A 13,334-nucleotide genomic window follows, 5' to 3' on the forward strand; every position below is an offset into this window, starting at 1 on the left:
AGGATGCCATCGATTTCACTCCGAGATTTGCTGCGATGCGTTCGCGAATCTGCTCGTCTCTGGTGTATGGTGCTCACTGGATGGTTGTGGGTGCAGTGTGGTGCTTCCAGATGAGGACGTGCATCTGCATGTGTGAAAGAGACCAATGAGAACTTCCTCAAACTTAAAAACTGTGTGGAATAGATTGATTGCAGGCTGATTAAAACAAAAGGTTTTAGGTGCTGCATTGTCACCATGGCGTGTGTGAGGGAGAGAAACTGTTACATAAAACTCTTCACAGGGAAGAGCAGGTTCTGCACAGCCCACAGTGCAAAGAGGCCATCCATGGAGGTGTCACAGTCTTGATTGATGCAAACCGAAAATAGTGCATTTGTTCACTTAACAGAGAACACCAAGGGCATATGATATTCCCCCGACCACACCTTTATATATCAAAAGGAAAGATAGTTTACACGCAGCTGTCTTCATTTCCCCCAAGACGTGGCAGCTCTGTACACCCGCTCTCTTGCTCCCCTTCCCCACCAGCTGCTAGTTCTTTCGTTGCCACCCTGTCATGTAGCAGAATTGAACCCCGGGTGACGGGAATTCATACGCTTCGTGTCTTTGTCAGGGAAATAACGTGAATTATAAAGGATTTTACTCTGAGCTCTTCATTACAACGGGGAATCGGTTTGCAAGTTGATAACGGAGAACAGAGCTGGTTAGGAAGGTCAAAGGGCTGAGTAGGTATGGGGGATGAGAAATAGCAAGTTGTGGTAAATCTCCATTTGCTGACGTGGGTCACGATAATTTGTCACTGACGACAACACAAAGGACGGAGATAATAAAGGAATTATCCATGGTGTTAGACATCTCGGGACGATATTGCGTTTTTATGGATGTGCGCACCACGTGTTGTCTACTTTTTAATATCTGTTGTCACACGGATCTGTCGCGTAGACTTGTGCTGGTTACCCGACACCTTGTGAAAAATAAGGTCGGGTGGAGACCGGAGTGGGTGGGGCAGAGGACCGATGACTAGACAGGAGCCAAGAAACCGCAGAGACATGTTCGCTCCCTGAACACACCTCGCAAGCAGGAAGCACAGGGACATGAACAGTCCCTAAGGACAAATGACAACTTAAAGCATGCGAACAATAATTTTTAAAAAATCCAATTGTATATGTGACGATGAAGACAATAAAAATTGAAGTACATGTAGTTCTTATAGTCGGAACTGGACAGTGACACGTAAACTCGTTCTGGTTTGTATTGATTCGTTTATAACAAACTTATCAAAGGGTATTCACTTATACACCTAGGACAGAAATTTTTGAACACCTCAATCCGTTAAACAAAACCTGTTGAATATGAAAAAGTAACCCAAAAATTGATGATTTAATGAAAACGTTCCTAACATTTCAAGTGCTCAGCTGTCATGAAGAAAACTTTCATGTTTTCCTCGCAAGCACGAGAGCTAGCAAGCTATACCTTGCCGTTGCCGCTAGCTACCTTGCGACTAGGTTATGCTCCCCTCAGGCTTCGATTAACATGCCACTGTCGCCATCTGTTGCTCGGCTAAGATCGGTTAGTCCATTGATGAAACCCCATCCCCATCTCCAACCTCTTGTTGCTTGACGACTACAGAAAGGCTTTTGTCGGGGCGACACTTGTGTTCGATGAGAGAACTTTACTGATTTCAATGCATGCACGCATCCTCTCTATTTCTGAGCATGTGTTGGCATGTGAGTTTTCACTCTTGCGGTCTGGCTGTAGGTATGCGATGCCTGTATACAGAACCAATCGTCACCGCAACTCATTCATTCCACGTGCCATTCACTCGATAAACTCTACTGGCCGTCATCTTGTACTACCCTTAGGTCACCAATTGTATCTACTGTTGTTGAGAATGTGTGTGAGAGAGAGAATGTGTGTGTGAAAGACACTATTTCAATATGTACATTTATATTATCTCTTTCTATATTATTGCTAGTACGAGCATTATCTTGAGTTGCCCCTGGGGATCAATTTGCTGTAAAGTTGTACGACGTTGATTCCAAGTTTTAGCTTTTGTTTCTTCTACGTTCTCAATGTTTGCTTTATACATTCACTCTATCGTAATCATAGCGAAATCTTGAGAAAGAGAGACTAAAATATTTTGCTACAGACGGTCAGAGTAAGTCCTGCTAACGGTCCTGCTAACCTGGTCAAGTCGTGTGAGGACAGCCCAACTGGGGACACCCGCAAACAGTTCGCACCGGAGTCGAACAGCCATGCAAATGCTATTTCTGCACAACTAAGGAGCAAACATCCAAACAGAGTGAATTCTGCTCTCGTTGTGAAGTTCGCTTGAAAACATTGAACGGGACTTCACAGCGCGTCACCTGGCGAAGGAGGCTCGCGGAGTCGCACTTTACTTTACTTGATCGGGAGCGGAAAGGATTGAAAAAGATAGGCTGGATAGGGAGGGGGCGGGACGGGGAAGGGGTTAATTAAAAAAAGAAAGTTTCGATTTTGTGACACGAGTTTTGCTGCGTGTCTGCAACGTGGCCACCACCGGGTAATCCCTCCACGCAGGTCATCTTGAACACGTTTTTCCGACGAAACTTGCACATCGGCCAGTCTTCACCCGAATCCGATGTTTGTCTTGATTCCGTCTTTCTGCTGCCAATAATGCGATGATCTAAGATGAACGCATAGAAGCTCGTCTGATGAAATTACGAGCAAACATCGTTAGCCTGGACTTCCATCGTCAGTTTGAAGTCAACGTCCTTGTGTCTGGTGTACGTGTCGTAGCGCGAAACTGTCGCCAAACTGCTGACAAGCCAGCTTCAGTCCGCAACAGGTATCGATGAAAACTGTAGATGCTCTGTCAGGGCATTTCACTGAAAGCTGAGTGATTTACGAAAACTTTTTAATTGCAACTTAAACTGACTCAACTACATCAACAGACCTCTTTTGTCGCTTAATATTCGCCTTCAAAGGACCGGATAAAACAGATTTTCTTTCAAGACAAGGTGGATGTAGTAAGACTAGCATCTGCCGAAAACAACAACAGTTCTTGTGTTAAGTAAAAAATATTCCATACGAGAGGAAAATGGCGAGAACGGTTGCAGTGTTGTCTGTGTGCGTGATTTCGGCCATGATAGTAGTGGACGCCAAGATTGGATTCGTGAAGGACCTGTCCATGGATGCCACCTTCCCACCCCCTGTCTTCAGGCCGGATCCTTCTATTCCCGAGGGGCACCTTCGGCCTCTGGGTAAGTTTCAGCACATACCTTACATTATAATCTAATATACAATACAATAATACAAGCTCGCCTTCTCTTCCAAGGGAGGTCACATGGCAACTATACTGCTGACAGAGTTACTTCCCGTGATTGCTTGTGTTGCTCCTGTATTCATAGTAACTGATGTATCAAGAAATGCGAAACTGCTATCGACTTGCGACCAAATATTATTCTATGATTTTCTTCTAGACAGAATATTAATAAAAATATGAAAAAATAAATAGGAAATATGCCGGACAAACAGTGTGAATTTCTCTCTCACACACATTGTCTCACTTCTCAGTGATAGGATTACGTTGATATCGTTATTTGATACATGTGTGACCGCCATAACGTGTACTTTTTATTTAAAGAAAGTATTGTAGTGATTCGAATATGCTGGAACGAGGCTGGGGTCACTGCGTACAGGTTGGCAGAGGCGGCCCGACGGGCCGGTGAGGTCTGAGCGCGAGATGCCCAACACGCGGGAATTCTACAGCGACTATGTCGACAAGTCCATCCCCGTCGTCTTCCGCAATGGTGTAACGGAGGCCCCTGCCTTCACTCTTTGGGAAAAGGACGAATACCTGATGAGCAAGTGAGCGTCCAGTGGTGTATGCATGACTTGGACATCGTCGCACGCATCTCTGATGAGGAGGGTTGGTGGGAGGGGGGAGATGAAATAGATGGATCAGCACGTATCATACATGCGTACTGTTGTATGCAAGTATGCATCTACAAGTCTGTATCCAAGTTGATAGAGAGAAAGATGGATAAAAACATTATACAAACATTACTGCAAAATATTCATATACACTGCAAAGATATTGTAGCCCACAGCTGTAAATGTGTTGTCCCTAGTTTTTTAATAAGTCAGGGCAGAAGTTGACGTACATTTCCTTACCTCACCTGCACCAGGTACGGTAAACAGAACGTGACAGTGACGGTAAAAGTGATGAGACATCGAGACGAGGTGCACACGGCGCCACAGGTGATGACGCTGAAGAAATTCATGTACAACTACCTGTACGAGGAGTGGTACTTGGCCTCCACTATCCCTCCCGCGCTCATGGCGGAGCTGCCGGTGAGCAAAGTTCAGCAAACGTTAGCAGTGATAGATTCCACCAAACCCATCCGCATAACCAGACCCACCCGACCCCACACACGCCATTAGTCATAGTCAAGTGGAAACGTATGTATGCTCGAGCGTGTGTGTGTGTGAAAGAGAGAAAGAGAAAGTCTAGCTAAATAATATAATGGACAGACACCCTTTCCTTCAGTCTGCTGAAAGTTTTTCTCCCCTCGTGCGATGTGTTCCTGCAGGTGCCCAAGTGTTTGCGGTGCGGCACGATTTCTCGAAGCCTGCAGGAGGCGGAGCTGTGGGTCAGCAGCGGCGGCACGTCCTCCCGCCTGCACTCACACGACGACCACAACCTCCACTGCGTGTTCTTCGGTCGCCGAGATTTCATCCTCATCGACAACCAGTTCCGCAACAACTTTGCCTTCATCCACGACGTGAGTGTCTCATACACGCGTTATTGTTAGTATCAAGGGACGAGGGATTGGGTTAGGCATGCATGTGTGACTACAGCTATCAAAATCCTTGTCATCGCTCGTCTTTGTCTTCGTCAGTAGCATCGCTAGTTGTCGTCGCACATTACAGTCAACGACTTTGTTGTTATCACCAGTCATTGTCTGTCTCCAGTATGAAGGGTCTCTGAGCGGACATTCGCGGCTGAACATGGAGATAATCAATTCTTTCAAGTACAAGAACATCATTATGACACCCTGGATCTGGTCCACCCTGTACCCTGGGGATTGCATCTTCATACCCGCAGGTATCTCGGGCTTTACCGTTTGATACAAACTGGTAAAGACTTTTTTCCTTTAACCGTCAAGTACAGGTTTTGCCAGACTCGATCGTATTGGTACGGTTAAAAATGGCCTTCAGGGTGCGAGACGGGGTGGCACGGTGGTACATTGAAGAAAAAAAACTTGTCACCAATAGTGATTTTTTCTCTTTTAAACCCATTAGCTTTTCTGTGTGTGCCGCAGCACCTGCAGGTAGATACTGAAGGCTGGGTGCTTTAAGCGGAGGAGGGTCAAGTCCTTCCCCCAACATTTTCTTTCGTATATTTTATACTGGCATACCTGCATCAGGGACTTGATGTATGAAGCCGAAAATGTATATGAAACCATACAAAATTGACCCTGCTGGAACACTAAAGCGGGCGTCAGGTTTTCACTCTCAGATTTTAATCGCAGGAAATGCGCGGCGCCGACTGCTCTGCGTTTCACGGGTTTCCGTCAAAGACAGACATTTTCTGTCCTGTCCCGGACTTCGGCCGTTGTCTCTTTCGTACATTAGGTCCCAGGTGTTGTGTACAATGTTTTGTGCTGCAGGCTACCTGCATCAGGTGTGTCGCTGTGCACAATGTTTATACTACTGGCCACTTGATGTGTGCTGCAGGCTACCTGCACCAGGTTCGCTCGTACGGCCGCAGCATCTCTCTAACCGTGAAGTTCGCACCTTCCACCTCCTTTGATGACAATGGCTGCAAGCTGATTGAAGAAGAATTCCTCCCGCTGACTGAGGCCTCTTTCACCTGGACATTCACAGAGGGTCGTCGGGTAGGTACCCACAACATAGCCAAGAGTGTTTAGAGATGTTTAGGATGTGTGTGTGTCTCTGTGTGTGTGTGTTTGTGTGTAGTGGTGGGCGGGGAGGAAGTTTCTTGGTACAAATTTAAAGATCCGAAAGGCCCCCCCCCCAAAAAAAATAAAAAAAACAAACAAAAACACCCCAACACAGGACATTCATTCTAGTTTTACCGAATACAAGAAAACGAATGACATCTTTTATTATTACAATATTATTGTTTGTGTTATTTGACGGGAGCTACACATTGTTTAATGTTAGTTTGGCGCTTTATGGTTTAAATTCTTGTTCTCAAAATATACACACGGGCTTTTTGTTTTCTAGCATCTGTCCAACTCGCAGCTGAATGCAGAAACACTAAAGAACTTGCTGCTGTTACAAATGGGGACGCGGCATTCTCTGTCACGGGACAAATTTCGCCATTTTTACCAGGCGTCCATGGCTTCCGTGAGTATTCTTTGCTAGGCGTCCGCACAACTTGCTACCATTCTCCATCTTCCCATTTCATCATCTAAAGCTCAACCAGTAGGTGAGACCACAATGAAAAGACTCAGTGAGGTATTTCGGGTTCCTTCCTCTTTGCTCCATGAATTTTTTTCGATGCATCGTGCGTGCCCCTCGGTTCCAGAGCTGATGTGACCCTTTGATCCATTATTTCTATTATTATGTACACGTGTTCTTGTTTTTGTGACGAGCTTGGAGCCCGGCTAGTTGATGGGGAAAGGCACTGCAGAAATCAACATTCTTCTCATTATTATCGATTCGCCCTATGCATTCATCCATTGTTTATCTTGCTACCCCCTAAACTAGGCAGACATTATTTTATTTGATATTAGCAGAGGAACACTAGGTGGTGTTGTCGCTTTCCTGTCAGAATGGTTTTGGTAAAGACATGAAATACAAGGTGGGCCAACAAAAATGACATGGCAGAAGAGTGGGCAGCTATGAAAACTGGAAGACCACTAAGACGCCATGTTTAATTGTGTTTTCCCCGTTGAAACCATAAAACCACACCACCTTAATAACTCCAAATATCAAGTGATTCTAATTAGATTGTGACTTTTCACATTTGTGTCACGCGCACTGACGCTAGGACTATACTGCCTTTATGCTACACACTGAAGCAGAGTTGGGATTGTGTGTTGATGTGATGGCAGATGTAGGCAATAAGAAGCATTGCTCCATTCATTCCAGTCCAAGAAAAAAAAAAGCTGGTTCTGTAATATGTGCTTTGGCTTTTCTCTGCAGTGATTTTTGTTGTTATTACATGTTGTGCCTTGTTGTTTGTTATCTGTGTTTGCCAGGGATCTGAGCATCCCCCTGCTGATGAGGTTTTTGCCATGCTGGCTGGAGAAGGTAAGCAGGAGCTGGGCAGGTTACAGCTTATCTCCCTTGCTGATGATCTGCTCCTGGCGGTGGCCGCCATCTTTAACTCCGCCCAGCCCGGCTACAGGCAGCATGCAACACTTCACGAAGAATTCTAGGTGTTACTGAAAGCAAAACTTATGTGTGTATGTGGAGGGGGGGGAAATGAGCCTCAGTTTGACTCTACTATGACAGCATGATTGTATATTGAACAGCAGGACTGCCAGTCGAGACTTTTTCCAGCTATATTATTGTTTTACTATATTAATCTTGATCTGCTGCTATTTTCAAACTTTATACTGCACCTGTAGCACCTTTTTCACTGATTCTGGTAACCTTTTGTCAGATTCAACATTCTGCTGTGTGTCTGATCTACAACCTTGTTAGAAATTGTAAATTTTGTTCTTTTGGTGAACATGCACAACTTGAAAATGGTTGTGTGCTGATTTTTGGAATCTTGTATTATTTACAAATAAAGATCAATCGTATCCAAACACTGTGTTTTGTGCCTTATTACCCAGCCCCCAACACCCCTCTATGCGCAGGCATACTGACCAAGCATTCAAGCAAGTCACAGGATGCTGTTTCATCTGTGGCTTTCTCTTATCAGACTCCAAGTACATTTTCTTTTCTTGATACCACAAAATCCAACAGACATCAACATCATCTGTACAGTGTATGAGCACAGCAATAAATCTGAATCTGTATACAATTAAAATGGCCACTTTCCATCACAATCCAAAGCCATAGAGGAAGTTACAACGTGCTGTAGGTAGTGCCTAGTTAAAGTAAAACAAAAATGATCTTGGGGTATGGGCTAATCTCCAGAAAGCAGTTTTACAGCAAATAAAAAAAATGAAACATGAGCACAATCTATACCTCACAAACCCTACCGCACCACTTGCCATTGAGTAATGAGGCCTCTGGATACTTGCACAAAAAAAGGTGAGATATGCTGACATCTACTGTGGACATTATGCCCAAATTGTTGACACATCAGTGGCTGGCAAACAAATTCTTCTCAACAAATGAGCAAACAAAAAGATATGTCACAACCATGTGACTTCTTTGTTAATCCTTTCAGAGGTAGTGCTATCTAGCGGGGGTTGGGGAAGCTGCATTAAAAAACAAAAATACAAACAGCAAAAATAAAAGAAAGCACTGACAAGGCACAGATGTCTTGTAGGAGAAAGGGAAAGCTTTGCTGGCACTGTAATAAGAGCATTTTCAGTTTCTGGACAAAATGCATTGGGTATAGCTCTCTTATGCAACACTGCTCTCACGTATGCCAATATACAAAGTACTTGCACCCATGCTAGTACAAAAATATGTACATTTATACAGATAACAAACTACAAATCTTCTGTGGAAACAGCAGCTCCTGATGTTTTGCACACCTTGTTCATGAACTCAAAGTGTCCCAACCAGTAGGGCAGCTCCCACAATGGGAAAGTTTGCCGTACGTATCACATTCAACAGCCAGTGATTCTCTCAGCACTGTGCATACACAGCATCTGGCCTCTTCCAAAAAAAAAAAAAAAACTGCACCGGCTTTTCGTTTTATCTCTGTTCCTTTAAACTGCAGGAGAGCAGGAAAAAAAAAAGTTAACTAGGTTACACTGTTAAAGCTTACAAACAGCAAAACAACATTAGTGCTTAGGTGTTGATACTGGTAACGAACACAGTACATGCAGCAAAATATCTGACATCATAGTCAATACTGATTATCCCACTGCAGGGCTACGTGGGGGATAAATCCCACTCCTGGGAGGGGAGGGGGCAAATACGTAGAATAAAAAGAGCTGCAATTTAGGCACAGGCGTTAGTTTTATTTTGTGTATTTTTATTTTTTTTATTTTGGTGCATATCTTTCATCCTCAGAAACTTCATGAGATGTTCTGAAAAAATGGGGTGCGATGTTTCGACTGCAGGCCTAACATTCTTTGCGTTGATGATCTCCATGTCTGGAGCATTCTCCCCTCCTTGTCAACCAAAGAAACAAGGAAAACAGCTGTAGTGTGAATGAACTTGAGGCACTGAATTGCTGAACCTGAGAACGGGGAAGATGCCTGTGAAGAATGCCTGCTGCTCTTGGGACACCAGACCAACATGGGCACAGTTGCAGCCTGCAAAACTACAAGGCAGGACAGTGTCCTGTCAGCCGAGTCCCATTCCAATCACTTTGCTTGAGCGGATCCTGCAGTTATTGCTTTAGATAGTGAAAGAAATTTTGCTTGAGAAAAAAGGAGCAACAGAAAAACTTTCTGTGGAAAAAAAATGGTTGAGCTCGTTGGTTTTACGCTTGTCCTACTTTTCACAACCCTATTTTTTTTTTTTTTTTAATCTCTATAGTTTGCAGCTGTCTCTAAAAATCGTGAAGACCTACTTGTGGGAAATCGGATTTCTGTACAAAAATACATTATGCTTATATCTGAGGTATGCCCCTATATAAACACAGGGTATGGTGTCCATAAGAGTGGTGGACTGGAACCCTCAGTAAACTCTCCCCTTATCTGATACACAGCATCTTGTGACCTACAGTGTTTTGGGTTGCATGCACAAGCTGTCAAAAGCTTCACTCTCTTGCCAGCCTGAAAGAGGCAGCACCACTACTGTATAGGTAGAAGCTGCAACCATCAGTTCAAGAGCAGCACACAGGGCATGGTCCAAAACATTCACCATCACGAGTCTAGCACATACAATAAAGACAGATTACTGAAGGTATCCTGCATGATCTTCAATCGGAGATGACACCTGGAAAAATACATGTACTGTAATGAACTTGGGGAAATATCAACAATGGAGTATATCTTTTATTCCTTTCCAACTGGCCTCTTGCATGAGCAGATTTTGACCAAGATTTTCCTGGTAGATGAAGTTAAATCTTAAGATTTGGTCCATCACAATAAAACATCAAGACAAGAAAGAGCGTGTGTGCTCTCTTTCTCCCTTGTAAAAATTTGTTAACATAAAAAAAAATTTTAAAACTTCGGTTTTGCCTCAAGGATGTTACAAGCAATCAAGATTATGATGGTTTCTTGGCCACAAAGCAGGGTCCTCAGTACCGCTTCTCCTGTCCTCAGACCCTCTCCATCATACCAATCCCCCATCAATACCCCTGATCTTCCAGCTGTGATGGACTGTGTGAACAGCTCACAGTTCCCAAGACAACAAAACCGGAACAGAAGAGACACATATATACACAGAGGGGAGCAAGAGCGTGACGTTGCCATGCTGACCACACACACACACTGTGGCTTGTTCATGAGATCATAAAACTACTTACAATAAATTTACAGGGGAAGTGGGGGAGGGAAGTTTAATCAAGCGGCTGCATTCAGTGTCTGCTGCTGGATAACCTGACAACAGTTTCTCCTCCTACTCTCTTTATCCACCATTCAAAGATTTTTTACTTCTGTAGAGTGCTCTTGTGGGGTTTGGGGTGGGGGAAAAACAAACATGGCTTCTTTAAAAGCTCAAGTTTAGGCATCTTTGTGACAACACCTTGTACCAGAATGTGTAACAAATCTGTTAATGGCACTTTTTCGTTTTTTGGTGGCCAGCTTGTGCAGCAAGCAACATTTCTGTCAAATGAAGTGACCAAAGTGTGTAGTCCACTGTCCCCAAAAAAATCTCAACCTAAACAACGTAGACGACTGTTTCTCGTTCAGGCTTACAACACACGACCTTGGAGAAGGTGGGCAGCATTAGCTGTCATATTTTTCTGGAAGGTTTCCATGTGGGCACATGCGCCTAATCAACACCCAGCTTGGTTGGAGTTGTGGCACTTAAAATATATGTCCATACTTATGTTCATCTTGGAACATATCTTCGTGGAAAAGTGTCCCACATTTTACAGCTGTACAGAGTATTTTCCAACGAATGCTAGGTGTTGGCAACAACATGTCTCTCTCTGAAAAAGAGCTAGAAACAAGATGTGATTTTGCTCAGCACAAAGCATGCAGACACGTGACTAAGGCAACACAAGATGTGAGTCTTTCTTTGGTTCAAAAATTGTTCCTCAGTGAGTAAAGATAATGCTCCTGGCAGTGCAGGCTGGTGCCACGATGCTGACAGCTGACAGAACACATGACCATTGTAATCAAACAAGCAGGGATGCAGCAACCATCTGTCAAAACCTGCTGAAGCACAATGTGGTCTTGATGCTTTCTTTGTCCCGTACTGCAGCCGGCACGACCTAACCTGCAGCCTTGAAAATCTTCGCAAACCTGCGACATGAGCAACTGACATCATGGGATGCTGTCTGTGCACCAACATGATGGAGGTAGGGATGTAATGAAGCTCGTAGGAAGGTGACAAGCTGAGCATTATGGGACGTCGGCCAACAACTGCTGCAGCAGGCTGTTTTTGCTGTCAGGTGGCTTCACATCAACAGGAGTCTGCATCAGAAAAACAACCTTGAAAAACAAGAGAAATGGAATAATCGGTTAAACATTTTATAAATGCTTCTACACCGTTTTAACTGTCTATTTTGTAACATTTATACAGGCACCCATTACCTTCTCTCATTTGCTTGATGGTACACTATGTTCTTGTCTCTCTCCACCTCCCTTCCTGTTGTCTCGTATCAAGCAATCTAAAGCATCTCTGTACCCTCTAGGAAATAATAATCTTCATACAAAACAAAGTAGCCATTAAGCCTGGTAACTCTCACATAATCATAAACCCTTTACTTTATGTTTTTATGTGCCCAGAACCCATGTGGTTTGTCAGGGATGACTACGAGAAAGTCTCAAGACAGAAGTAGGAGTGAGGTTACTTGCACACTAATTAAAGGATCGTGAAGTTTTCAACAATTGACTCATCACTTTTAAATCTCTTCTGTGTACTCAATCAGATACTCTGGGTGCTTGTGCCACTCATGTGGTCTACCGTCACCTTCGTCCTGTCATTCTCTGATGCAAGGTGTATTTTTTAGCAGCCTCTATGTTACTTGGGGGTTGGGGGAGTCTTGCATCAGTAGCCTTACCCTTGGCTCTTTTTGCAAAACGTTGACCTGTTGTGTGGTACAAGCAGCTGCTGATTTGGAACTCTGTGATACTGTTGCAGGTGCAGTTTGAGGTGGATGCTTCAGAAGCTGGTTGCGGAAGAGACTCGTAGCTTTGGCTTCTGCATCGTCTACCTCCTCTTGTAATGCTGCAAATCCCATCACAATTTAATTTAAAAAACTGCCACAGGCTGGATTTTTAACTTTCTATGAAACAAGTTAAATATGAACCAGTGAAAAATATGTCCCCCATTCAATGCATAACATGCAACAAATTCCTTCCCAACAGGTAACAGCGTGATGGTCCTTCACCTAAATAGTTGGAGGGGGCTGGTCTCTGTTGTGCTTCTGTCTCATTTTTTACTGGACTTGGTGTTGGTATGTGAGTGTGATATGCCTGCTTTTGTGAATGCCCCTTCCATGTCTGTGACTCCTGTCCCTTTTTAATGTAAAAACTTCACGACTGCAACAGTTCCCCGAGCTTCAGTTCCTTTGTCATCAGTAGACTTTGTGCGCGCGCATGTGTGTTGAGTTACTTTTGCCATTCCAATGCAACTAGTGCCATCTGTTGTGTTGGATGTGCTGCTTGGAACTGTTTTTGTTGTGGATCTGTCTTCCTGCTTGTATGCCATTTGGGCTGCAGAATGTGCTGTCTGCGGATACTACCCTCTGGCATAGAGCTGACAGTCTACTACACATCAGTGTCATTTTGTTAGGTCGCCCCCTTATTTTAACAACACCAACTGCTGTGATTTAAGATTTGTTCCACAGGACAGCGAAGTGGTGCTATATAAGTAATTTTTTATTTACTCACGAGACTGCTCAGAAACGGAAAGAGCACGAAACTGCTTGTATCGTTTCTTAGCCTCCTGGCGTGCTTGAGAAACTATCTCTTCTTCCTTTATTTCCTCTGCTAAGGGTCCTCCGTGATCTTGGGACATGTTGCTTACTGCAATAAAATGTAACCCACTGCAAGTCTGCCAAAAACAATCCTACTGCAATCCTAGTGAACATGCTACAATTACATGCTAAACAATCCTTCTGTTAACCTAAT

The 13,334-nt window shown here is 43.9% G+C and overlaps 2 protein-coding genes across 6 annotated transcripts in view; one reads left to right on the forward strand and one right to left on the reverse strand.

Moving 5' to 3' along the window:
• The first annotated feature begins 2,542 nt into the window (after window positions 1-2,542).
• LOC112561382 (jmjC domain-containing protein 5-like) lies at window positions 2,543-7,766 on the forward strand. The gene is made up of 8 exons (XM_025233853.1): window positions 2,543-3,239; window positions 3,678-3,846; window positions 4,167-4,332; window positions 4,572-4,763; window positions 4,954-5,086; window positions 5,719-5,879; window positions 6,232-6,354; window positions 7,212-7,766. The coding sequence occupies exons 1-8, from the start codon at window positions 3,077-3,079 to the stop codon at window positions 7,389-7,391; spliced, it is 1,287 nt and encodes a 428-aa protein (XP_025089638.1). The 5' UTR covers window positions 2,543-3,076; the 3' UTR covers window positions 7,392-7,766.
• An 85-nt stretch (window positions 7,767-7,851) lies between these two features.
• The window catches only part of LOC112561375 (nuclear receptor coactivator 3-like), a 96,150-nt gene continuing 90,667 nt past the window's right edge, over window positions 7,852-13,334 (reverse strand). For all 5 annotated transcript variants that reach the window (XM_025233838.1, XM_025233835.1, XM_025233836.1 and 2 more), the window contains 3 exons: window positions 13,095-13,229; window positions 12,263-12,429; window positions 7,852-11,672 (listed from right to left, as the gene is read on the reverse strand). In XM_025233838.1, coding sequence (XP_025089623.1) covers window positions 11,601-11,672; window positions 12,263-12,429; window positions 13,095-13,229 — 374 coding nt within the window. In that variant the 3' untranslated portion in view covers window positions 7,852-11,600. The remainder of the gene's footprint in view (window positions 11,673-12,262; window positions 12,430-13,094; window positions 13,230-13,334) is intronic.

The sequence above is a fragment of the Pomacea canaliculata genome, linkage group LG4 (genome assembly GCF_003073045.1).
Source record: "Pomacea canaliculata isolate SZHN2017 linkage group LG4, ASM307304v1, whole genome shotgun sequence".
NCBI lineage: Eukaryota > Metazoa > Mollusca > Gastropoda > Architaenioglossa > Ampullariidae > Pomacea > Pomacea canaliculata.